The sequence below is a fragment of the Salvelinus namaycush genome, chromosome 2 (genome assembly GCF_016432855.1).
Source record: "Salvelinus namaycush isolate Seneca chromosome 2, SaNama_1.0, whole genome shotgun sequence".
Lineage (NCBI taxonomy): Eukaryota > Metazoa > Chordata > Actinopteri > Salmoniformes > Salmonidae > Salvelinus > Salvelinus namaycush.
This window is the reverse complement of record NC_052308.1, coordinates 8,116,466-8,142,458: the sequence shown is the minus strand read 5'-3', so window position 1 is coordinate 8,142,458 and position 25,993 is coordinate 8,116,466. Positions and strand designations below refer to the sequence as shown.

The 25,993-nt window shown below is 39.2% G+C and overlaps 1 protein-coding gene across 1 annotated transcript; it reads right to left on the bottom strand.

Annotated features, from left to right (window-relative positions):
* Positions 1–4,507: 4,507 nt before the first annotated feature.
* On the bottom strand, positions 4,508–24,959 carry igfn1.1 (immunoglobulin like and fibronectin type III domain containing 1, tandem duplicate 1). Its single transcript, XM_038963852.1, has 23 exons — positions 24,908–24,959; positions 21,529–21,648; positions 20,374–20,513; positions 19,959–20,058; positions 19,722–19,812; positions 19,131–19,147; positions 18,045–18,217; positions 17,778–17,891; positions 16,462–16,630; positions 15,915–16,187; positions 15,093–15,767; positions 10,760–11,002; positions 9,076–9,200; positions 8,708–8,849; positions 8,300–8,593; positions 7,468–7,764; positions 7,092–7,271; positions 6,828–6,956; positions 6,177–6,262; positions 5,841–6,033; positions 5,437–5,733; positions 4,677–5,003; positions 4,508–4,512 (listed from the first exon to the last, which is right to left on the bottom strand). The coding sequence occupies exons 1-23, from the start codon at positions 24,957–24,959 to the stop codon at positions 4,508–4,510; spliced, it is 4,242 nt and encodes a 1,413-aa protein (XP_038819780.1).
* Positions 24,960–25,993: the final 1,034 nt, after the last annotated feature.

The window sequence follows — 25,993 nt, the reverse complement described above, 5'->3', positions numbered from 1 at the left end:
GTCCTAGGAATCTGATGCTGACACATTTTGAGTAAACCTTGCTCTTGGTGAGGTCTCTATTAAAAGGGGGAATGGGAGGGAGAGCGTGTGACAGATGGTAGGATACAGCATTCTTGTCGCTGTCTTTAACATTTGGACAAGCAGGACACTTTAAAAAAAGTCCTTGGAAACTCTTGCAAGTGGATTATTTTTATTTTGGGGATTTGAGTGCAGTCATACCGGCATTCTCCATTGTCTAGTGCATTCGTTTACATTTCAAGATCCAATGAAACTCTTAACTAATACCCCTACCAACAATCTGTGTACGCTATATTTTCTCTGTTTAAACATGATAATATGTTTCATATATTTGTTGGTATGAAGAAACTTGCACAGTTTATAAATTGTGCACAGAAATCTTAACGATCTGACTTTCTCATAAAAACACTTGACACTGCAGTCACTTGACAGTGCAGTCAGTGTAGATTTCTTTTTTATATCGCAACTTTTACTTTAGCACGTACTAGTGCAGGTGGTTGGATCATGATATGCTCCAAGAGGTGGTAACTCAAGATGGACGGTAAATTAAAGAATTCCTGTGATCACAGAATACTTAGCATGCCCAAAGTAGGCTGTGGCAAGTGACCTGCTTCATTTTTCATGCAATAGGTCACATAGCTCATAAAACTATCTATCATGGACCAACATGTGACGCAAGTCACTCGCTGAAAATGGAACGGGCTACTGTAAACTACCTCACTCAGGTCAACTACATTTTTATGCAATTTTAAGTCAATAGAAGCAAAATGTCATTCTGAAGAAGGATCAGGTCATGAGCCAATATATGTATTGGGTTTGTCCACTTTGACAGAAGGCATTGGAGCTTGAATATATGCTAAATATAATGCTATTGCGTATGTGAAATTAGTATAAATAATAATTGAACATTTGGAAACAATTTTATATATTCGCCTGTCAGTGTTCCATTGCTACAGGCTAAATCCACAGGTCACATTTTACCACGCAAGAACCTTCTCCTTGCTCACCATCTTCATTCTGACTTCCTCACCTGTTCACTACTCTGGCACCTCTGCTTTTTGCTACAGGATTAACCAAGGAATTAAATGTTTTTCACGTGAGCTACACTTCACTTTTTCATTGTTGCTAGGAGACAATCTTTGACTCTTCTTTCTCTAGCTGTACAGTTCCCAGTTGTAAGAGTTCAAATGCACTTATTTTACCAATGCTATTAACAACTTTTGCTTGCTTTTGGATAGTCAATGAGACAACCAAAGTAAAGTAATCAAGCCAGGAGGTGGCTTTCCATTAGGATGCCGTGCAAGTTTGAATGTCATCGTCTACACTGTGCAGTAATTCCATATTTGTATGGGATGAAAAATAGCCCTGCCTAGCAACTGTGCTGTGGGATTGATTTATAAATAAGATGGGTATGTGGCAGGTCTATGTCCCAGGACGCCGAGCTCCGTCTAGTGGCAATCAGTCTCTTTTTACTGCCTGGGCAGTTCCATTGGGGGTTTGTGTCTACACAGCATCATCTTGACAGTTAGAAGATGCCTCTCTTAGTTGCCCCGATCTTTTGAGAGGAGAAGCGGTCACAAGATGTATCAAACCGTTAAATGTCAGGAACATATCAGTATTCCCACACTTTTGGTTAGTTATCACTATATCAACATTGAGCACCTATCATACATCCACGACATAGTTAAGCTCATAAGGCATCTTAATGCTCAAGCTCATCTCATCTTCAGCTCAAAATGCATCTCAGCTTTTAGTTACAGTACTTGAGTGCTGTGTATTCCTGAAAATAGACCATCATCATCTGCCAATTGCTTCCAGAGCATATAAACAGTTGTAAGCATATCGTGTTTTATTACATTCAATTTGCATGCTTATGAATGCCATTTTCCTATGCAATCAGTATTGGACTATACATTGAGCAACTATACATTTCGCTATTATATATATATATTTTTTTTAATTGTGTTTTCAAGTTCAATTGAATTTTGAATCACTAAGTAATGGATGTTTTATTTGGGAATTGAATGCTGTGCCTCCCTCTCCATCAGCATTCAATTAGATGTACTTATGCCCTTCCTTGCATCGTCGTACAACCTTGTGTCATAACAACCTTACATTAATTTGAATTATTTACAGGACATAATGACGTCATATACCATTAGTCTTTAAACAGCTTAGGATCAATTTACAATTGGCGTGCAGAGATACCCACTGTACACATAGTGTATTTGAGTATAGTTACACAGAACAGATGTTATCAATAATGATATCAATATGTCTTGAATTATTATCATGTCCACATGTTGACATTTAGCCCCTCGCCCTGTGCCCAGGGAATGGACTTACTTGTTCTCTCTCCTCTCTGCTCCTTCTACCCACAGTCCTGCTGATACTTGAGTGTGGTGTCTTCGTTTTGAGAGGCAATAAACCCTTTTTGAGATGCTCAGTGCAAGCCTTGGCCGTGTCCTTCCACCGTGACTGCTGGGGATAGGCTTACTGACATATACATTATTTGGCCCAAGTGCTGCAGGTCTTGAAAAGGACGTACCAAGAGTGGAGGGATGGCTGACTCCTCCCTCAAAACGAAGATACCCGCTAGACATTGGACCGGGCTCGTTATTATAGAGTACGGTTTTAAAAAGAGGTTATAGAAATGTCATAATTAGATGAACTTCCACAGCAGCAAACATTGAACACTGTCCGGGCATCTCTACATCCAGCATTTTAAAGGTCCGTTTCCACTTCTGTTGATGGACCTCGAACTGGTTAGTGTGCTACTTAAGATGACTATGGATGTTGGACTGCATGCTACAGGAAATAGTATGCATGTAATGATGACCATGTTATCTTTAATCTGGTTGCAAAATAACAACGTTTGACTTATTTGAGCATGTAGTTTTACTCTATTGGAGTTGGTTGCTATTGGACATGACTAATCAAAATCTACTTAAAATACTGTCTTCTATGAGCAGGATATTTAAACTAGAGAATGATAATGTCAATGTGGAAAAAGAGAGCTTTATCCTGTCAAAACATTTTATAGCATTAAAGTTGTGTTTTGAGTGCTCTATAAAAGTAATACTGTACTATTCAGTAGGTATAAATGATTCCTACACATTTCAAAGCCATCAAAATGCTATGTTGCTGACTAACTCCACAAAACAAATTGTCACGAATCACCTAAGCATTGCTGTATGTCTAAAAAGCATCACAAAAATGTACGCAAATTAAACTAATAATCACTGATTTTAATTGACTCTCCTGTTCAAACATTTAGAATTCAAACTTCCTACATCATATGAGCTTGAAATATGTATTTACACCAAGCTCTCGTATATAGCATAACCAACATAAAAATATCTCTTTTACAACACACCATTCAGATCCATTATATGTTTAACTTCTACATTGTGATTAGTTGAAGATAGTAGATTGATTAAGTTCTATTATATTAAACATTTTACATTTAGTTTAATAATTAAAACTAGCCTAATGGAAATGAAAGAGGAAAACAAAAACAAACACTATAGACAACAAATATTGATTCTAGTTTTCAAAGAAAAAATGGGCAAATCAGCATTACTCCATGAGAAGCATAAACAGCAGGTAAAACACATTTCACAAATTAGTAAGTACCTTTGAAGTTAATGAAACACAGCCACGCATTTGCAGTTCTCATTTGAATGTTTACGCCAGTAAACCTTGATCTCTCTCTCTGCTTGTTTTTACTGTTCATTTTCTAAATCAAATTTACTCAAAAGCCACTGAAAACAAGAGCAACATGCATCATTTCAATTTCCAATCATCTTTCCTATACCAATATTGCACTTTGAGAAGAAAAAAACCACAAACACAACACTATTCATGACTTGCTTTTAGGCTGCTTTTGATTATTGAACACTGTTGTTACATTACATAATGGCCTTGCCTTAATTCAAAGAGTGATGCATTGTATTGTACTCAACCTGAGATCTTCAAACATATGCAGCACCCAGAATGTAGAATAGTCTTATGTTAAATGTGATACAGGGAACGCTGAACTAAAAAATATACACAATGTCATTTCTACACAGAACTGGAAAACAACAGAGGACTTCTGTGAAAGGAAAATTCCACCCAAAAACTGTATTTTGATATTTGTTTCATTAGTCCATTGTTGACATAGTCCTAAAATATTTTGGTTGTCAGCAATCAAATTTTCAAGATATGTCACTTTCAAAATACAGAAATCATCCCTGTATAATGCATTTTGCATCATGTGATACAAAAAGCAGCATCATATGATACAAAATTAATCATACGGAGGATGATATCTGTATTTTGAAAGTTGCATATCTTGAAAACCTGATTGTTGATAAGCAAAAAAATGTGGGACTATGTCAACAATGGATTAATAAAACAAATACCAAAATATTGTTTTTGGATGGAGTTTTTCTTTAGGCTATTTGAAAAAAGATAAGGGCATGATTGTCTTCTTTTTAATGCCAATCTAATCTGAAAAACAAGAACACAAAATGGGATTATAAATAAGTAAAACTGTTTTTAAATGTATTGGTTTCCATTTCAAATTCATTGTTTGCTCTCAAAAAACTAGAAGAAATTAGTTGTATCTCTCAGATTTGCATTTCAATGTAGTACAGCAAAAAAGGTGTTTATACCTGAGACAGTGAGCTTAGTGGAACACTCTGCCCTGCCCAGTTGGTTCTCTGCGATGATTTTGTACTCTCCAGTGTCCTTGGGTCCAACCCTCAGTATAAGCATGGAGCAGACCCCACAGGTGTTGGAGATTAGGTAGTTGGTGTTGGTATTGAGGCTGATATTATTACGGTACCATGTGACATGGGGTGTTGGGTCCCCTCTGACAGCACAGCTCATGTAGCACTCATAACCTTGTGGAGCGGTGTGCATTTTCAACGGGACAAGGAACTTGGGAGGACGCTCTAGGTTGCAGGTCTTAGACTCTGGCCTGTCCAGCACAAACCTTTCTGAAAACACAAACACAGACATACCTTGTTGAAGATTACAGTAGTTATTACACGGACAGAAATGAAAGTATAGCTGATGAAAGTGTAAATGTCCGCTCACCAGTTGCTGACCCAAAAAACATATCTTTAATAAAGCTTGAGCATTATACAATAATGTTAAAAGCGTTATTAATAAAGATTTCTTCTGGGAGGAGCAAACCATGAACGGACACTTCCCTTCATCTAACGGCCAAATGACAAGCCGGGGAGACTTTGGACCAGTCAGTGCCCAAGCTCTCATTTATTGGGATTACCAACAAGTGACCCCAAAAATTGCTAGCCTTTTTGTATGTTAAGCAGTAAAACCACTCTGATGCATTTCAAAGCACATGGACACTAAAATTGACTGGCCCAAAATCCACAATGAAGAGTGACCCAAACAGCTTTTACAAACCTCTTTTGCCTGTGATTTCCCACTTTGGTGATTCTGAGGGTTGAGAAGAGCCCATGTCATTCTTGGCATAGACACGAAACTGGTACTCTCTGCCAGGCATGATGTTACAGGCTGTGAACTTGTTGTTAAAGATGTGGTCTGCCACTGTGTGCCACGTTCTCTTGCTTGAGTCACGTTTCGACACCAGGTAGTGCAGCCTGTCATCCCTCTTCTCATCAGGAGATGGCGACCAGGAGATGGTAACTGTGCCCGGTACGTTCTCATCTACCTCCACAGGACCTGGAGGTTTGGGCTCGTCTAGATCGGACCACAAATAATTGTGATGAATGATTAACACTGGACCTCAACTGCTTTCAACTTGGTTATTAACAGAACCGCAGTCAGCCATGTTATCAGCATCTCACCTGTAACTCTGATCTCAATGCTGAATGTCTCCTGGCCAACGATATTCTTGACCATAATGGTATAGATTCCTGTATCTGAGCGCTCTGAAGAAGGAATCAAAAGTTGGGATGCCCCTTCAGCATTACTGATGGTAACCCGTTTGGACACAGGCATGCCATCCTTCATCCAGGTGACATCTGGCCAAGGGGAGGCCTGTGAAGAATATCAGAATGTAATCACGACATCTACATAACAATGTTATACAACTGGTGAATAATTAATTTGGGTTCTCTCCATTAGTATGAAAGTGGATATTCTATTAGACATAGAAATAATACAACATATTTACACTGTACCTCAAAGTTCATGTTGAATCGTGCAGAATTCCCTGCTTGTACCACCATGAAACTCTTGACTTTTTGATCAGTGAATCTAGGCCTGACTGGATGATGCAAAAGCAGAAGAACAACATTCAAATTTTTTGTGTCTACACAGTCAAAGTTGGGGGGTGGGGCGGGGGGGGGGGGGGGGTGCTTGCAATCAAACTAGATCATCTCAATATGTTGATGTCAACAGGGATGTTTGAAATTCAAGGTCTTACCAGGGGGAGGCATAGCCAGGATGTAGTTGTCCAGCTCTTGCGGCTTGCCTTCTCCCCCGTCATTGGTGGCGACCACTCTCACCCAGTACATTGCCATTGACTTCATGCCTTTCACTGTGAAGGAGGTCATGGTGATGGGGTTATTGTTACAGCGGTCCCACTCTGGGCTTTCTGCTGGTCTAATCTCCACGAAGAATCCCTTGGCTTCATCCTCAATCCCCGCTTCCTCCCTTGGTTTAGTCCAACCCAGGGACAAGGTGGTGTAGGTGGAGTCTGTCACCTTCAGGTCAATGACTTTACCGGGGGGCTCTGAAATTATACAGTGACATAGTGATAGGTCTCTTAAAGCTATGGATTAATTTGAAAGAATATCTACGTACACAAAGTACCATTGAGTATGACCTACTTTTTGGATCCCTGGCAAACACAAACTCAGACGGAGTGCCAAATTCACCAGCTCCAGAGTTGTTGATAGCTGCCACACGGAATTCGTATTCCATGCCCTCTATCACGTCTTTCACACCGAACTCCTTCTCTGTGGTACAAGCATACAAGCGCAAGTTATGGGTGAAACTTTAATACTTCATGTATGGAATAAACATGTTTCCTGGTACTTGGAGATGAACAAGAAAATAACAATACATTAAAACAGAAATTGAAATGGTGAAACCTTTTATCTTATCATCTGCAGGATTGACAGGGCTCCATAGATTGCTTCCCTTCTTGCGTTTCTCCATGTTATATCCCAGAATGTTGGTTCCTCCAGTGTTGGAAGGGGGATTCCATGTCAGAGTGATACAGTCCTTGAAGGCACTGACCACTTTGGGTGCAGAAGGGGGTCCAGCGTATGCTAAGTACAGAAATATGGTTTAGCGACAACTGTCGTCTGGTTCTGTATTAATATATATACAAAATAAATCACTTAATTTCAGCATAAAAAAATGTGGTATTGTTATACTGTACTAGACAATGCACATTGAGATTTACAAAATAACACATAGTATCCTGAATCACCCTAAATTGGCCTCACCAATTTATGCGCCCACCTTTTGTGCCAGCCTGGACATCCTCTGTCTCCATCAACTCACTGGTGCCCATCTCAGTGTCGGCCCTGATTTTGTAACAGTACCTCCTGCCATGGTCCACATCACTGTCCTTGTAGTGGGCCTCTGGACCGATCGGACCCAGCTTCTTCCAGGTGTTGCGGCCTATCTGTTGACGTTCCAGGATGTAGTTTAGTATCTTACAGCCACCATCATCCTTTGGGGACCTCCACTTCACCTCAATTGCATTTTGAGAGGCTTCAATAATCTCCAGAGGTCCCATGGGAGGGGTGGGCTTGTCTGTGAAGAAACAGATGCAGCTTTTACTCTCTGTGCTATTTCTCTTAGCATCATACAATTTCTTCCTGAACTTAAGGGGACAGTGTAATATTTAGGCAATTTACCTAATTACCCAGAGTCAGATGAACTGATGGATACCATTTGTATGTCTCTGCATGCAGTATGAAGTTAAGAGTTAGATTTTGCGAGCCAATACGAACTAGCTTTAACGCAATGACTGGAAGTCTACCGGAACAGCTAACATGCTACCACCGACTTCATTCCTACTGGATGCAGAGAAGTAAAAATGGTATCCATGAGCTCTTTTAACTCTGAGTAAGTAGATAAAGGGCTTAATCTTGCACTATCCCTTTAATTAATCACTTAAATATTGTAATTATTTTATTTATTATTAGATTTTATCTTATAATATATTGCACTGTATTTTAAATACATAGTTTGAAAAATAAAATTGGCCTAAGTGACTTGTAACAATCAGGAATTCACACCAAATCAAAGAGAAGTTCTTGCTTTGACCCAGAGAGAATAAACGTACCAGTTACAATGATCTTTGCAAAGGCCTCAACAGTTCCAAACTCATTTTTGAGTTTAAACTTGATTTCTCCAGTGTCTTTGCGCTGTAACTTGTTAAGAGTTAGTTGACTATAACCCTCTCCATGCTCTATCTTGATGTTTGTGTCGTCTGAGAGCTCCTCGCCTTCATGGTACCATTGGATCTTCATTGGATCCCGACCCACAAATGGTATCTTGAAAGTGGCTTTTTGACCTTTTTTAGTAACGATTGGGACAGTAAACTTTTTCAATTCCTCTGCGTCGAATCTAGGTGGATCTACAAAGAAAGGTACAATAATATAAATGAGTGAATTTAAGAATGCTTTTAAATATAATGAATGTAGTGCTAAGATTACATGCAAGATAAAAAAAAAGTTAAATAGATTTAGACCTTCAACAACAATCATGGCCTCTGTTTTACGCCCATCTGCCTCAAATTTGTATTTTCCAGCATAGTCCTCTGAGATTTTGCTGATTTTCAGAGATTGGAAGAATCCATCTTTAGACATGGTAAGAACATCATCGGGTTCAATCTGAACAGGAAAACACAATATTTAGGCTGATATATCTCTTAAATCTCGTCTGCATTTGCAATGGCCATTAAAACAACTAATATTAGCTCATAACACAAACACTAAACGCTATATAAGGACTAAACTATAATAATAATAATAACGTATTGGTGTTTTTCTATAACCAGCATAATAATATGTATTGAAGTGGTGATTGGCTAAATTATACTGCAATGTAGATGCTCACCTCCTCTCCATTCAGGTACCATACACCATCAACATTTTCCTTGCTCAGCTTACAGACAAGTTCAGCTGGGTCTCCCAGAATGGCGGTGACGTCAGAAAGCCCAAGGTTGAAGTGAACGCCAGGATCTGGAGGATTTACCAGATTTACAGTTAGTGGCAGTGCTTAAATTGCAGCCCACCCTTATGTAATTACCTGCAGGGTGAGTGTTGGAATTCATATGAAGTAAAATAATTACATTCATTGCAATCTTTCTTTGTTATACAGTTCATGCATGCATGTATGCATGGCACACAATACAGTCATCTTAGTGACTTACCTAAGCTCCGAGTCCTCAGAATCCTGAATCATACATTACTGTTTACATTTATTAAATTCCATGTATTTTATTAAGCAGTTTATCTATAAAATACATGTTCAAATGTAAATTGTGATGTTTGAATATAAATGATTTAAGAGGTGTGACGGATTAAAAACAGACAGCGGTGAACTTCAGCGTAGATGAAGATCGCAAAATGTCACTTCTTCTACTTTCCATATTGTTATTTCAGGAATTTGTTGATATGTTTTTATTTTCCTTTGTATTGTCTTTCTGTTACTCTGGGTATGACATGAGTATTATTCTTCACTCTTGGCCTTCATTCTTGTTTGCTGCCATGGCTCTTTGGTCAAGGTGATAATTGACAAGAGATATTCATATCTTCAGTGTACTGTGTGAAAAAATGAAGCCATTCATTCTTGGCTATGACAATGGTTATGTGTAAGAGGTGCAGGTTTTTTTCATGTCACTTTCTAAAACATGAAGTTTTATCTTCCAGGCGGCTTCCAAAGCAAGAAGTCTTCATATATCTGTGTTTCTCTTTCTAAAGCTTGAGCTCTTCTTATTTAAGTGATAATGCCTGAGAAGCCGGTGTTTGGGAGATATATTGGTACGGGTGTTGTTAAGCCTGAGACGAAGTCGAGGGCATTATCACTTTTATACAATGTGTTACCAACATATTCAAATAATGATTGAAATATTTTCTTCTTATATGTTCACATCACCTTTCAAACCATCAAATCCATTCTTATGTTTTCACACTTCAATCTTCGTATATTTTCATGAATTGCTGACGTTTCATGTTCATTTTTATCTTCCTGAAATATGGTTTGAGTCTTCTGTGATCTTCTGACGTGATTATGTTTTAGTAATGAGACCACATTTTGGGGATTTCACAACACTTATTATAGTACTAGGTTACACAGGCAAGAATGTTTGTTAAGACAAACAAACTACGAACACAGATGCTTTTTAAACATACTGTAGCACACACAAACACTAAGGCGGCGACATGGATGCAATTTTGTCATCCATCATTAATATGCCCTGCTTGAAATTACTTGTAAACTACATGGTTTAATAAAATAAAAAAGTTCCTCCCAAACCTATCAACTATGAAACATCTAGAATACATGTAAATGTGCTGTATGATCATCAATGTCTATGTGAAGTATGGATTGTTAACCATTGTTAAAGCCACCCTTATTCAAGAACACCATCATCCCAAAGGGTCAGGGATCTAATAAGTAAGGATGTGTGTTCTGTATGCCCAGCCTCAAACCGGAAAAGTCATTTGTTTTATCAAATGACTTTGATCCTTGAAGGGTGCCTCCCATGCAGTAGTCAATGCAGTATCCGTGATCTTACCAATGACCGTCTCCTGAAGTATTGGGCCTGGCCTTGTGCGGCCTGTGCGCTTGCCACGCTTAGCAGCTTCTGTTGGCTCGTTGGCCTCATCGGCACTTGAAGCCTCATCGCCACTTGCAGCCTCACCATTGTTGGCAGACGCACCACCGCTTGCTGGTCCGGCACCACCAGCACCATCTCCGCTCTTTGCCTTTCTTTTTTGGACTTTGGCATCTGTGGCTGTGCCATTACTATTTATCTTTCCTAGTAATGATTATTATAATCACTGTCAATCACTCATTGATTATTTGTGGACTATTGTTGGGTAAGGCATTGTAGAGAACCACAATTGTAACAGTAACAACAGCAGTAACAACCACATCCACGATAACAAAAGCAACAATAGCAACAATAACAATTGCACAACAACTATAACTTTAACACGGAAGGGGTGGTGAAGAATTCGGTTCCAATTACTTATCCAATACAGTTCCAGAAACTGACAAGCCTTACGTATCCATAACTACTCTGGTTAGTAGCTGGATGTAATTGACATTTTCCTCAAAATAAAAAACATTTTGAGGAAATATGAAGACAATATCCTTTTACCTAAAACTTATTTTTGTTGTACTTGAATAAGTAACCTGGCAAATTCCTTCACCAATCTATGTAATGAAAAGAGAGCCCCTTGCCTAGTGGTTAGCGCATTGGACAAGTAACCGAAAGGTTGCAAGATCGAATCCCCGAGCTGACAAGGTAAAAACCTGTCATTCTGCCCCTGAACAAGGCAGTTAAAAAAAGGTTAAAAAAAAATAAAGAGCCCCTTTTTCAAAAGCAAACATTCACAAATGGGTCAACACAACGCACAAATAACATACAGATGAAACATCGAAGCACACACACGTGGCGTATAAAACACAAACATTAGGTCATATTTGTATTTCAAAGAGTGAACGGTAATTATGTACATGCTATGTACATTTTGCATTTTACATAAAGATTAATAAGAAGTATGTTAAACTGTGCTTGTTATTATTTGTTAAATTTAGAAGGCAGTTAATAATCAAAAGAAAAAAGCTAACACAACCAACTAAGCACTTTCAGAGAAAGGTACTCGAGCTCGACGTGGTTGGAAATTCAATCTTTCCCTACTAAGTACTTATCTGAGGTTCAAACACAAAGTGATGGATGCTCCTGCTAGGGACAGTAATTGTTTGTTTAGACATTATTTAGACATGGTTGGTGACCTGCAATGTGTATGCATTTTACAAACCGCTTCATCAAGTTTATCGCTATATTGTGTAGAACAGTCCACTCTAAAGTAAACAAATAGGCCTATGGATTTATGAAAATGTATTTCAAATTATGACAATTAGTACATCAAAATGTGGCAGATGTTATTTTTAACTACAGTGCCACAGTTTTGGTCAATTATTTCTGTGGGACCTATTTTGAATGACAGTTATGGCATAAAATTGTTTTGTTTTTATCTCCCTTGATATAATGTATATAAACTTCAATAACAAACGCATCATACATTTGAGGGTTAATATTAATCCTAAATGTCAGTGTAAATATTACGTTTAGGATTTCTTTGATTAAACAAAGATTTCCTTAATTTATCAGGCCCGGCGTGCCAAAGTCATTTCCGACAAATGACTTTGATATTAAACCAACCTGTTTCCATGCATGTTCATCAAATGCAACCTTCACAAAATCTTACCAACAATCTCTTCCTTAAGCAGTGGGCCTTGCCTTGTGCGTTTCCCACGTTTCCCCGATTGCTCACTTGAAGCTTCCTCATCATCATCTATTGGTGATCATCAATTTAAAGTTGATGTCAAACAATTTCAATTGTATGTATTTACCTTGTGAATTTTTGTATTTATTTTAAAGGCAAACTCATTTGTAATGAAGTTGGTTTGCTAGTACATTAATATGATCAAATCAGACCATGTTCCATGAACTGATGTTGATTAATAATCATTTAAACTACAATATGCCAAAATGTGCAAGCTAATCACATAATTAGATGTTGCATCTCCTTTGACAATAATATACAATACCAGTCAAACGTTTGGACACACCTACTCATTCAAGGGTTTTTCTTTATTTTTACTATTTTCTACATTGTGGAATAATGTAGTAACCAAAAATAGTGTTAAACAAATCAAATGTATTTTATATTTGACATTCTTCAAAATAGCCACCCTTTGCCTTGATGACAACTTTGCACACTCTTGGCATTCTCTTAACCTGCTTTATGAGTTAGTCACCTGGAATGCATTTCAATTAACAGGTGTGCCTTGTTTGTGGAATCAACTGTTCAGAGGAGACAGCGTGAACAAGGCCTTCATGGTCAAATTGCTGCAAAGAAACCACTACTAAAGGACACCAATAGAAAGAAGAGACTTGCTTGGCCCAAGAAACACAAGCAATGGGCATGCTTGCGGTGGAAATCTGCAGTGGAAATCTGTCTGATTAGTCCAAATGTAAGAGTTTTGGTTACAACCGCCGTGTCTTTGTGAGACGCAGAGTAGGTGAACGGATGATCTCTGCATGTGTGGTTCCCACCGTGAAGCATGGCGGAGGAAGTTTGATGGTCTGGGGGTGCTTTGCTGGTGACACTGTCTGTGATTTATTTTGAATTCAAGGCACACTTAACCAGCATGTCTACCACATAATTCTGCAGTGATATGCCATCCCATCTGATTTGCGCTTAGTGGGACTATCATTTGTTTTTCAACAGGACAATGACCCAACACACCTACAGGCTGTGTAAGGGCTATTTGACCAAGAAGGAGAGTGATGGAAGGCTGCATCGGATGACCTGGTCTCCACAATTACCTGACCTCAACCCAATTGAGATGGTTTGGGATGAGTTGGACCACATAGTGAAGGAAAAGCACCCAACAAGTGCTCAGCATATGTGGGAATTCTTTCAAGACTGTTGGAAAAGCATTCCAGGTGAAGCTGGTTGAGAGAATGCCAAGAGTGTGCAAAGCTGTCATCAAGGCAAAGGGTGGCTACTTTGAAGAATGTCAAATATAAAATGTATTTTGATTTGTTTAACACTTTTTTGGTGCTCAGCATAATCCTACAATGTAGAAAATAGTAAAACTAAATAAAAACCCTTGATTGAGTAGGTGTGTTCAAACTTTTGACTGGTACTGTATGTCAGTTGTTACAAACATGGATGTAGTTTCTTACTGTAAGTGGATGCTATTGTCTAGGCTGATAAGGTTTTCTAATGTTTTATAAGCAGTATAATAACAAATACAATTGCAAACACAATTATGGTAACACAAATAGCGATAGCATGATTACGAAAGTATGATTACAATAACATTATGGGATGCAAAAGCAGAAAATAAAGACTGGAAGCCAAAGCGATAACAAAAAAAACAATTTTAAAATGGATGCATACAGAAACAAGTATCTTAGATGATTTTTTATCTTAGTTGACTTGTCAGGGGTGTGTGCCCTTTACTTGTTTTTTTTTATGGTAGGTACTTCTTAAAGGGATACTTTGGGATTTTGGCAATGAGGCCCTGTATCTACTTCCCCAGATAACCTCGTGGATACCATTTTTATGTCTCTGCATGCAGTTTGAAGGAAGTTGCTAACTAGCATTAGCACAATGGATGGAAGTCATTGTTCTAACGCTTGTTGGCATATTTTTTTTAACATTGTTCTTTTTTTACATTTAACCTTTATTTAACTAGGCAAGTCAGTTAAGAACAAATTCTTATTTTACAATGACAGCCTACACCGGGCAAACCAGGACAACGCTGGGCCAATTGTGCGCCGCCCTATGGGACTCCCAATCACGGCCGGTTTTGAACTAGGGTGACTGTAGTGACGCCTGTAGCACTGAGATGCAGCGCCTTACACCGCTGCGCCACTCGGGTTAGGTTCAGATCAGCTCGCATAGGCTCTAACTTCCTTCCTACTGGACACAGAGACAGAAAAGTGGTATCCACAAATTCATCTCTCAGGTGAAATAGATAAAGGGCCTAATATCCAAAATCCCGAAGTATTCATTTAAGTAGTGCTTTTAGAGGTTACCTTACCTAAATTAATCCTCTATGGTCAATCAGTGACTTCAATTACAATCGGATGTTAATGACCTTGAGACAGTCATCCCAGTCATAGAAATATGACATCTGGGTGAACTATACTTAGTGTAGTGGATATACTCTATGGGCCAGTTTCCCAGAACTAAAAAGCATGCTTAAAGGAGAATCTCCATTGAACGTGTTTTTTTGTCTAAATCTGTGTCCGGGAAACTGGCCACAATGTCTTCCATTTAAACTACTTCAAAATCTTATCAGTGGAAGAAATAGTTTCTTACCTATGAACGTGTCTGGAACAACTTTGCCACTTCTCACACGCTTTGTTTTTGTGGCTCCATCTTCCTCATCAGACTCATCTGTGCTTACTACTATGTCTTCGTATTCCGATCCAGAATCTCCCTCAGCCCCATCACCTGCAGCTCCACCACCTGCAGCCCCACCACCTGCAGCCCCACGACCTGCAGCCCCACCACCTGCAGCCCCAACACCTGCAGCTCCACCACCTGCAGCCCCAACACCTGCAGCCCCAGCACCTGCAGCCCCAGCACCTGAAGCCCCAGCACCTTCAGCACCTGCAGCTCCTGCACCTGCAGCCCCACCTCCTGCAGCTCCACCACCTGAGGCTTTCTTCTTTGCCTTTGCTTTCTCCTTAGCATCTTTTAATTTAGCAGCTTTTTTCTCTGCCTTAGCCTTAGCCTTAGCTTCCGCAGCCCTAGCTGCCTCTCTAGCGGCTTTGGTGGCTGCATCAGTGGCCTCTTTCTCAGCCTGGGCGGCTGCGTCAGTGACCCCTCTCTCGGCAGCCTTTATCTTTGCTTCCGCCATCCTCTCTTCCATGTCTTTCTTGTGTTTTTCCGCCTGCTCCTTTGCTATTTTCTCCAGATCCAAATCACCTCCTCCAGCCTGGGTTGTTTTGCGAGCTATCTTCTTGCCTTTGTTTGCAGGGTTCTTGTCAACTAAATCAGAGAATTTGCAAGCTATTTAATATAATGGTAGCCAGTGACATGTGTGTGATTCACCGTTCATTTATATGGTTTATGAATATAACTGATATGCTGAAAGATTGTTCAAAAACATTCCATGAGAAAATTGAAAAACCTCACCTTCCACCACAAGCCAGGCATTACAGGAATGGATACCTGCCACAGCTGCGTAGATACCAGCGTCCAAAGGCTGACAATCCTTCACTAACAACTTGTGAATGAGCTTGTCTTCAGACACTGTGATTTCAAATTTGTCATTATTTTCTATCGGGGCACTCTTGCCCATCCAATTAATCTCAGCCATAGGTGCCGTTAAGACACACTGAAAGATGGCATCTTGTCTTTCTTCTGCCTTCACCTCCTCAATTTTGACGGCGAAATTTACAGGTGGAACTGAAAGATGGATAGAGAGTTGGGAATAATACATACTAAGCCCATCTAGTTCACACAATAATATTGTCATCCTTGTCAAATTCTTCAAACACCAATTTTACAAATACTGCAGTTCTAGTCCTTGAATGCTGTAGTTCCCTAAATGTATAGTATGATGTATTTGCTCTTGTTTAGCTTTAATTCCACATAGTATCATTAACTATTTTGTAATAATCATATTATTGTAGCATTTTTTCTCGTCTCTATTTAGACTGCGATTTGCATTTGTACTCACTTTTGAAATCGGTGGAGAAGACATTAACTCCCTCTACATCCACTGAATAGAGACCAGCATCTTCCGGGTCTAGATTTTTGATCGTGAAAATGAACTTTTTGCCAACTCGTTTCAGTTGGTGCTTCATTTCTTCTTCCATCTCAACGGTGTAAGGAATCATAACACCATCCTGCAGAGTATATATATCGTTTACTTTTTTTATCGTATTTTTATCTACTTTCCGAGAGTCAGATGAACTCGTTGATACCAGTTTTATGTCTCTGCGTCCATTATGAAGGAAGTTCGAGGTAGTTTTGTGAGCCAATGCTAAATAGCGTTAGCACAGTGACTGGAAGTCGACAGCTGTTCCCATAGACTTCCTGTCATTGCGCTAAATCTACTTAGCATTTGCGCTAAATTTAGTTGGCAACTTCCTTTAAACTGTACACAGAGACATAAAAATAGTATCCAAAAGTTCATCTGAGTCTGGGGAAGTAGAAACAGTGCTATCGGAAAGTATTCAGACCCCTTGACTTTTTCCACATTTTGTTAAGTTACATATGGATTAAATAAATAAAAATTCTCATCAATCTACACACAATACCCCATAATGCCAAAACAAAAACAGGTATTTGAAACTTATTTTATAAGTATTCAGACCCTTTGCTATGAGACTATACATTTAGTTCAGGTACATCATGTTTCCATTGATCATCCATGATATGATTCTACCACTTGATTGGAGTCAACCTGTGGTAAATTAAATTGATTGGACATGATTTGGAAGGGCACACACCTGTCTATATAAAGTCCCACAGTTGACAGTGCATGTCAGAGCATAAACCAAGCCATGAGGTCGAAGGAATTGTCCGTAGAGTTCCCAGAACATGATTGTGTCGAGGGACAGATCTGGGGAAGGCTACCAAAACATTTCTGCAGCATAAAAGTCCCCAAGAACACAGTGGCCTCCATCATTCTTAAATGGAAGAAGTTTGGAATCACCAAGACTCTTCTTTGAGCTGGCTGCCCGGCCAAACTGAGCAATCGGGGGAGAAGGGCCTTGGTCAGGGAGGTGACCAAGAACCCAATGGTAAATCTGACAGAGCTCCAGAGTTCTTCTGTGGAGATGGGAGAACCTTCCAGAAGGACAACCATCTTGTCAACACTTCACCAATCACGTCTTTATGGTAGAGTGGCGAGACAGAAACCCAAGAATACTAGAGGCTGTAATTGCTGCCAAAGGTGCTTCAATAAAAGTACTGAATAAAGTGTCTGAATACTTATGTAAATGAAATAAACAGGAGAGGTATTGAACAGTTTGGTATGAGCTTTCATACCTTGTAGAGGAAAATCCTGCTGCTGGCATCTTTAAGATCCATGTCAATTTCAAATGTTGCATTTTCATCAGCATTGACTCCGATGTGTTTGAGCGAACTGATATGTTCAATAAACTGAAACAGACAAATATAAAAGGTATGGTAAAATGACTGAGAAACCATAAGATCTTTGAAAAATCAAACAGGTAACTGACACATTTCCCCTTTTACTTTATTGGTGTTTTCTTCAAAATAATACCAGTAAAAAGATATTCCATAGTACTATACCTGTGCCTGTTCCACCTCTCTCTCCTTTTTCATTTCAGCCAGTTTTGTCAGCATGCCACGGAAATTAGTGATGCCGTACTCAGCACAGATTTGTTCATAATCTTTCTTGTCGGCACTCATCAGGATCTCCCAAACTTTCTCTTCAGATTCGAGTGGCTTTTGCTCATGGACATCTCCACTGCAGATCAAATATAATCAAATGTTATTTGTCACATGTGCCGAATACAACAGGTGTACAGTGAAATACTTATTTAAAAGTGCATAACCTAGAATGTTTTAAAAAGTTAAGAAATAAAAGTGTCAAGTAAAAAATCAATAAGTAAAAAATATAAAATAAAAGTAACAAATAATTAAACAGCAGCAGTAAATTAACAATAGCGAGGGTATATACGGGGGGTACCGGTACAGAGTCAATGTTAGTCGAGGTAATTGAGGTAATATGTACATGTAGGTAGAGTACAAAAGTGACTATGCGTAGATAATAAACAGAGAGTAGCAGCAGCGTAAAATGGGGATCTGGGTAGCCCTTTGATTAGCTGTTCAGGAGTCTTATGGCTTGGTGGTAGAAGCTGCTTGCTGTGCGGTAGCAGAGAGAACAGTCCATGACTAGGGTGGCTGGAGTCTTTGACAATTTTTAGGGCCTTCCTCTGACACCGCCTGGTATTGAGGTCCTGGATGGCAGGAAGCTTGGTCCCAGTGATGTACTGGGCTGTACGCACTACTCTCTGTAGTGCCTTGCAGTCGGAGGCCGAGCAGTTGCCATACCAGGCAGTGATGCAACCAGTCAGGATGCTCTCGATGGTGCAGCTGTAGAACCTTTTGAGGAGCTGAGGACCATTGCCAAATTTGTTCAGTCTCTTGAGGGGGAATAGACTTTGTCGTGCCCTCTTCACGACTGTCTTAGTGTGTTTGGACCATGATAGTTTGTTGGTGATGTAGACACCAAGGAACTTGAAGGTCTCAACCTGCTGCACTGCAGCCCCATCGATGAGAATGGGGGCGTGCTCGGTCCTTCTTTTCCTGTAGTCCACAATAATCTCCTTTGTCTTGATCACGTTGAGGGACAGGTTGTTGTCTTGGCACGACATGGCCAGGTCTCTGACCTCCTCCCAATAGACAGTCTCATCGTTGTTGGTAATCATCAGCAAACTTGATGATGGTGTTGGAGTCATGCCTGGCCATGCAGTCATGAGTGAACAGGGAGTACAGGAGGGGACTGAGCACGCACCCCTGAGGGGCCCCTGTGTTAAGGATCAGCGTGGTGGATGTGTTGTTACCTACTCTTACCACCTGGGGGGCGGCCCGTCAGGAAGTCCAGGATCCAGTTGCAGAGGGAGGTGTTTAGTCACACAGGATGATCATTTACCATGCATGCATTCATTTGAATTGCTATTGCAGAGTTGCAGCCTGTATTTAGTCTGCTTTATTAATTAATTGTCTCCTGTTATACAAATCTATTCAGCATCGTGTTTCCCTCTGTCACTTAGGGCGTTTTTCCCAGACCTGAACCCTTTTCAATCAGAGAGCTTTAACTTATTGTTACCTTCTTTTTAGAGGTTTAGGTTGTCTGTTTGAAAGGTTTAGGTGTTAGGAAACAGAATTTTAACCACTAAAATACCTGTTCAAGACCTATTTACACAACCTGTTAATAGAGTACAATGTAATGCATTCTCTTACCGCTTCTTCAACATTGTTCTAAAAGACCCAGGTTTGAGTGCTTCTTTTTCTTCTTTGGACTTGGCTAATTCCTTTGTCTTTTTGAATCCAACTGGACAGAAACGAATCGTAATGTTTATGTCTTAAAGTGTTGATCATTCTTTTTAAATCATTAGAATGCACTTGCATGACAAGATAAATATTGGTTAAGAGAGGTTTAGATTAGATGTGTTAGAATTCTCTTTTTGTATGTCCTACCTTCAATGACATTCAGCTGGATAGTGCAAACAGCCTTTCCATACTCATTTGTTGCAAAGCATTTGTAGGTGTCGGCATCTTCTGCACTTACTTTGGGGATCTGTAGGCAAACTGATAATGTATTAACTACGTACTTCACATCGACTGCTGTTAAGGTCTATAAAACAAATCAATTGAAATATACTTCAAGGGTAATTGCTTTATTTATTTGAAAATCCAGGAATTTAACCAATAATTATTATAATAAATTTTTTCATGTTAAAGGGTTGAAATATAAAGGTTGGAGTAAAAAGGGTGGGGACGTGTAGAAGTCAAGAGATTGGGCAGCATTTGATGGAACTGAAATTGACAACATGTCCCCTTTATTGTTGAGTATAAGAACCAGTTGGTGCTGAATGGTGATAAACATGCTTACCTCTAGGGTGTGTTCACCAGTCGCCTCGTCATACTTGCTCTGGAACTTCTCTGGATCGTCTATCTTTCCATTTGCTCGGTTCCATGTCACTTTGGGTGTAGGTTCACCATACACAATGGCTTTGAACACCCCGAACTTGCCTGATTTGTGATTAGAGTCATAGAATACTCGTAAATAGTAGCAATTTGAACCATTGTGTTTTATTCTGATGTCCAGTATATGTCCGTATTTGGGTGTATAATTAGTCCATCCTTTTGGTGACACAATTTTACATAAGGATTAGTGCGATAGGTCGGACTGTATGTTTGGTATGTTATTGAATACATTGCATTTTCACCAAATATGATGTGTAACATTTGTTATACAACTACCCCCAATGATGAAAGAGCTAGGCGTTAATTATGGCATATGCTTTAATAAGGAGCTTAACAGACTGCCTCTATTAAAGGTTGTGTCACCAATCTAAGTGTGCAAGGTTAAATAAGGATTTGGTATGTGAGTGGGTAGGGCATAGAAGGTCATCATAATCATAAATTATGTAGAGTCTACATTTCATTTCTGTTGCAAATGAAGTTGATATGAGCCGTCTGTAAGGATTGCATTTTGTGGACTCCACCATACATCACATGCCTTATGACCACTGTCACATGTCATGGCCTGAAGCCTGTGGAACCTACTCCAAATGATATAAATGTCTCAACTGAGATGTAAAGTAATGCAATCGGGACTATCCCTACATGTCCTTCTGCTGCTTGTCTTAGTCAGGACATAATATAATATATGCCATTTAGCAGACACCTTCATCCAAAGCACCTTACAGTCATGTGTGCATTTTATATATATATATATTTACTTATGGGAGGTCCTGGGAATCAATCCCACTCTCCTGACATTGCAGGTGCCATGCTCTACCAACTGAGCTACAGAGGACCACATGTGTTAATCCCATCAGCACCCCCGCTGCAGTGGGTCACTGTTCCCATTTTGGTTGACCCAATTTCTATGTGCTGCAGTTTGGAATAATACAAGTGTCCCCCCCCCCCCCCCCCCCCCCTTTGTTTATAAGGCAATAGCAGAACACACAACATTTATTGCAGTATAATAGGATAGCTATGCCTGTTAATGCAGAATATTACATAATTAACTGTTCCTTACCCTCCTGAATAGTTAATGCGATGGGCTTGCGTGTGAAGTCAGGGTGGCTTTTCCCCTCTGGTATTTCCTCCACATACTGCGTGATCATAACTCCAGGGACTTTTGATCTGAATTTCTTGACTGATCACACACACACACAAAAAGAATACATCATTAGAAAATTGCAAAATTATTTGATAACATTGTTAGCACTTACTGCTTAAAACAATTGAGATTTGCATTAATGGATGACCAAATCTAACACACATAATGTCTAATACAGTTATAATCACTGAATTATTACATGCATTAATATCATGTAATATTTGACTTTTTGAATGTAAGGGATTGAGGGCCATATTCGGACCTAATATTACTGTAGAAGTAGTCATAGTACAACTAATAAGCCCAAGACAGTCTTGTTAAAGCAATGGCTGATACACCAAAACATGGAGTAGACTAGTAGTATCAGGTCGAGAATACTGCCCTAAATCACATGCCACATCTAGCAAGAAAATACACCTATATGCAAAGTTTGCACGTGTTATTTTCATACCAAAATGAAGCCAACTAAGCAAAAAACATGATGTATGATTATTTTCACTTTAGATCAATGCATCATTGTTCTCTTAATATTTATGTTACTGTAAATGTTTCTTTTAAAGCTGAAATCTGTAGTTGGTGAAACTACCATGTCCTGTTAGAGATATTGCATCAACAAATAAGTTACTTCAAACAATGCCACGATGCTGGATGCTCATCTCTGTTTCATCAACAAAACAAAACAATAACAAAGGGGCTGGGGCGAACAGTGGTGCTGTTGCCCCCTTTACAGATTTCAGCTTTAATGTGATGTCTCATTTGTATTATAACAGCTGCAATTAGCACCGCTGCAGATACTTAGTCAATCTGACCCCAACTGTTTCAAATTATGTTTGGTCATCCATCCTATTTCCATCCATATTTCTCTGTTTTACTTGACTACTGTAACTGAACATGAACATAATTCCACAGCACTGATGAGTAATCATGAGCAAAACATTTTTGATGCAGATGTTAATTGTCTGTAAGAACATTTTCTGGAAACCCATAACCTAAAACCTAGGTCATGAAGGGCCCAATCTGTCCTCCCACATACTCAACTTGTATTCTCTTGCACAAGCTACAGTTAGGTTGCAAGACAATATAAGGACCTCATAGCAATCATCCGCAATGCCCTTTAAGGATAGTTTGTCAGTATTAATGGATTTGTCATTTCTTTAGAATTCTACAATGAAGTGCATCTGTTGTGACGCTGAAAACCTGAGTCATACACGTACAGGAATTACACCATTCATATGATAATGTATACAGTAGCCTACATGCAACACAGTCTTTACTTTCATCCACCATGCTTTGGTACAGTAAAACACCCAGAAAAAAAGTATAAGGTATGCTCTCTTAGAAAAAAACGTGCCATGTGGAGGCCTTTTGGGTTCAGTGTAGAACCCTTTCCACAGTGGAAACTTTTTTCTAAGATTGTACAATGAGAAAGACACATTAATGGAAACTCAAGTTGCTGGAGTTTCCTTTTCTCTTGCATACCTTTTTTGTGGTTGGGCTTTTCCATAGCACCCCCAGCACCTTCCACTTTACAAGCAACATGACAGCAAGAGAAAGGACATAGCACAGGAAACATTAATCCTGACAAAAGCACCTGAGAGAGGCTTGGGAACTTCGACAGGATTACGAATCCACACATACATGTACATAGATACATACGATTAACATGAAACACAAGGACAAGGGAAACATCCAACACACACACAGCTTGGAGAGAACCAACATCCTAAGGTTTTTCAGAAGATTATTTGATGGAACAAATGTTTGAAAGAAAAATTATGGAAGATTAATTGTATAAATACATTTCTAACCATTATGAATTTCTGAGTACATCAAATCATGGAATTAACAGCAATTATATTGTTTCATAAGTCATTATGCTGCTTGTCTTAGTCTTAGTTATATATTTTAATATTTAGCATACAAGGTATGTTTTCTCTATGGCGATGGCCTATTAATACTAACTAAGAACTAGTGGTGTTAAATTATACTAAATCTGCTGACCAACTTTGGTGTATCAGATATCAGATATGCCAGTCCTCATTGGCATCCAATAAGGTCCCATTTAATATGTGGTGGTTGTCCATAGGGTTGGGCTGTTGAGAGTCCTTTTCTGTGCCAGTTACAGTGCATATTAATAGTTGGCTGTAAATTGAGTTGGAAAACAGCTGAGGAAGATGAGATATCAGATTATGTCTTCTACCAAACAGTTTATTGTCAGACATCCATCTTTTGAGTCCAGTCTTCCCATTTCAATCTTCCCCACAGTGAAAATTCTTTAAACGCTTCAGTTTACTGGTCAAATATGATCTCAAACTTAATCTTCTGTTTAGATTTGTTGACTAAGTAGATATGTTGTCAAGCATGCAGCACAGGTTTGACAGATTTCTCTTGATGTTAAATCAGTTCTTCAGTTTAGTTTTTCTAGAATAAGCGTGTTGTCTTACAGTTTTGTGATGTATCTTTTGTAAACTGCAAGTAAATAAAACAATTCACAGCACTTTTCATTCTTCACTCTTCATAATCACGATAAACTTCTCCTTTTTCGTTCTTCTGCTGAATCCGAAATATATTCATGCCCATTCCTTTTCCAATATCACCCAATGACTGGCTGGTGATATTGCCTTATGATGGCGTTGACAGAGAAGTGTTTGACATGATTGGTTCACTAGAAGGGTTGACATGGTGATTTGACTGCTACTTCACCTTTTAAGCTGATTGAAGCAATAGCAAGCAGCTTGTATTTCTTCATGTGCTTGTCTGGAGAATGGTCCTTTTCGGCAATATCTTAATTCCTAGTATAATTGACACTGTAGTAGGTGTTGTTAATATTTAATCAGGGTGCTCCTGTATGATTTTGGAAGCCCAGATGATTGAAGGATCTCTTCAACTTCCTCTCGATAGCACAAGTGCAGAAGACATTATTTGGTGATGTTCTTGACGAAGCTTGTCATTTATGACGATCTAAATGTCATCTGTACTGAAAATGATCTCATATCTTCTCTTCTCTTAGTTGTGTATTGGAAGGTCCAATTGATACACTTTACATACCTCGATTTACTGGCGAACTGTCGGTAAAAGACGCTGGAGCACCGTGTTGCACACGCATTGCAACAATTGTTCTGTCAATACAGCAAAACCTAACATTTTTATGCCTGCAACTATATCTTGACAATCAATAACGGGCTATGATTCCTGCCTTTTTTGTTATTTACCCTTTGCCTGTGTGTGACTGCATTGGGTGGTTGTCTGTCTTGATTTGACTGTTCAGAGGAGAAATCCATCACATTGCACTTACCCTTCTGCCCTTCGGCAGATTTATCTGTCACTTTCGACTTCATCACCTTCATCTTGGTATATTTGGATCAGAAGGCTCTGTAACAGACATTCACACAGAGAAAAGGAATGTGAGTTAAAACTGTCAAGTTGAATGGAACATCACTACCACTACAGTCATTGAGATGCCTACTAGGTACGAGACAAAATAAAAATTAAAAACAGGGGTTTCAGAAGAGATCATTTACATGAGTGACATTCTTTCCTCTTCAGCTAATAGCCAGCAGGTGGCACTTGAAACTTGGGTTTGGTGTTAGTTTGAACTATTTCTAATCTCATTAAAAGGTTGCGTGTCAAAGAAACCCCAAAATGACATCATCGGGGGAGTGTATCATCCTCCCAGATGATACAGTACCAAGCAGCTGCTAGCAATGGAAGAGAAATCTTGATTAAGTGATGCTGTTATTCTACCCAGTCAGTAAGAGGCAGCATGCAATACACGTCTATCTATTGGCCTTGTGTCGAACCACTGGATCGATGTCTATCCTAGGAATGTGATGCTGACATGTTTTGATTGAGCCCTGCAGTTGTTGAAATCTCTACTAAACCAAACTGTGGGAGGATATGCAGAGGGGGTGGGTAGCAACAGAGGCACCGAGGGCGCTATAGATTATCGAGGTATTTGTAGATGGTTAATAGGGAACATAGCTAACAAAGATCTCTGCTGTCTGCAGATTATAGATCACTTGTCAATATGATTCTACAGGATTAAGAGTTGATCCTACGTTTTGAGAATTGCTTTTAACAATTTTATGTTGACAATTTAATATTGAATTGTGTTCACGCAATATCTGAATCACCCAATTTTTCTTAAAGCAATACTATCCTTGCCTGCCTGGTTTTATAGCATATGTTGTTTGGCTTGTCAAATGTCAAAGATAAATTAGGATTTTGATTTATAATGTACATCAGGTGTCCTCTGACACAGATTGTAAAGACAGAAATGCTAGTGATTTCAAGATACTGACTGACAGCACTTTTGAGACATAGCAGTATCATTGGTCTATGAATGTAATAGGTCACATAACTCTGTGTATCGTTCCTTTTT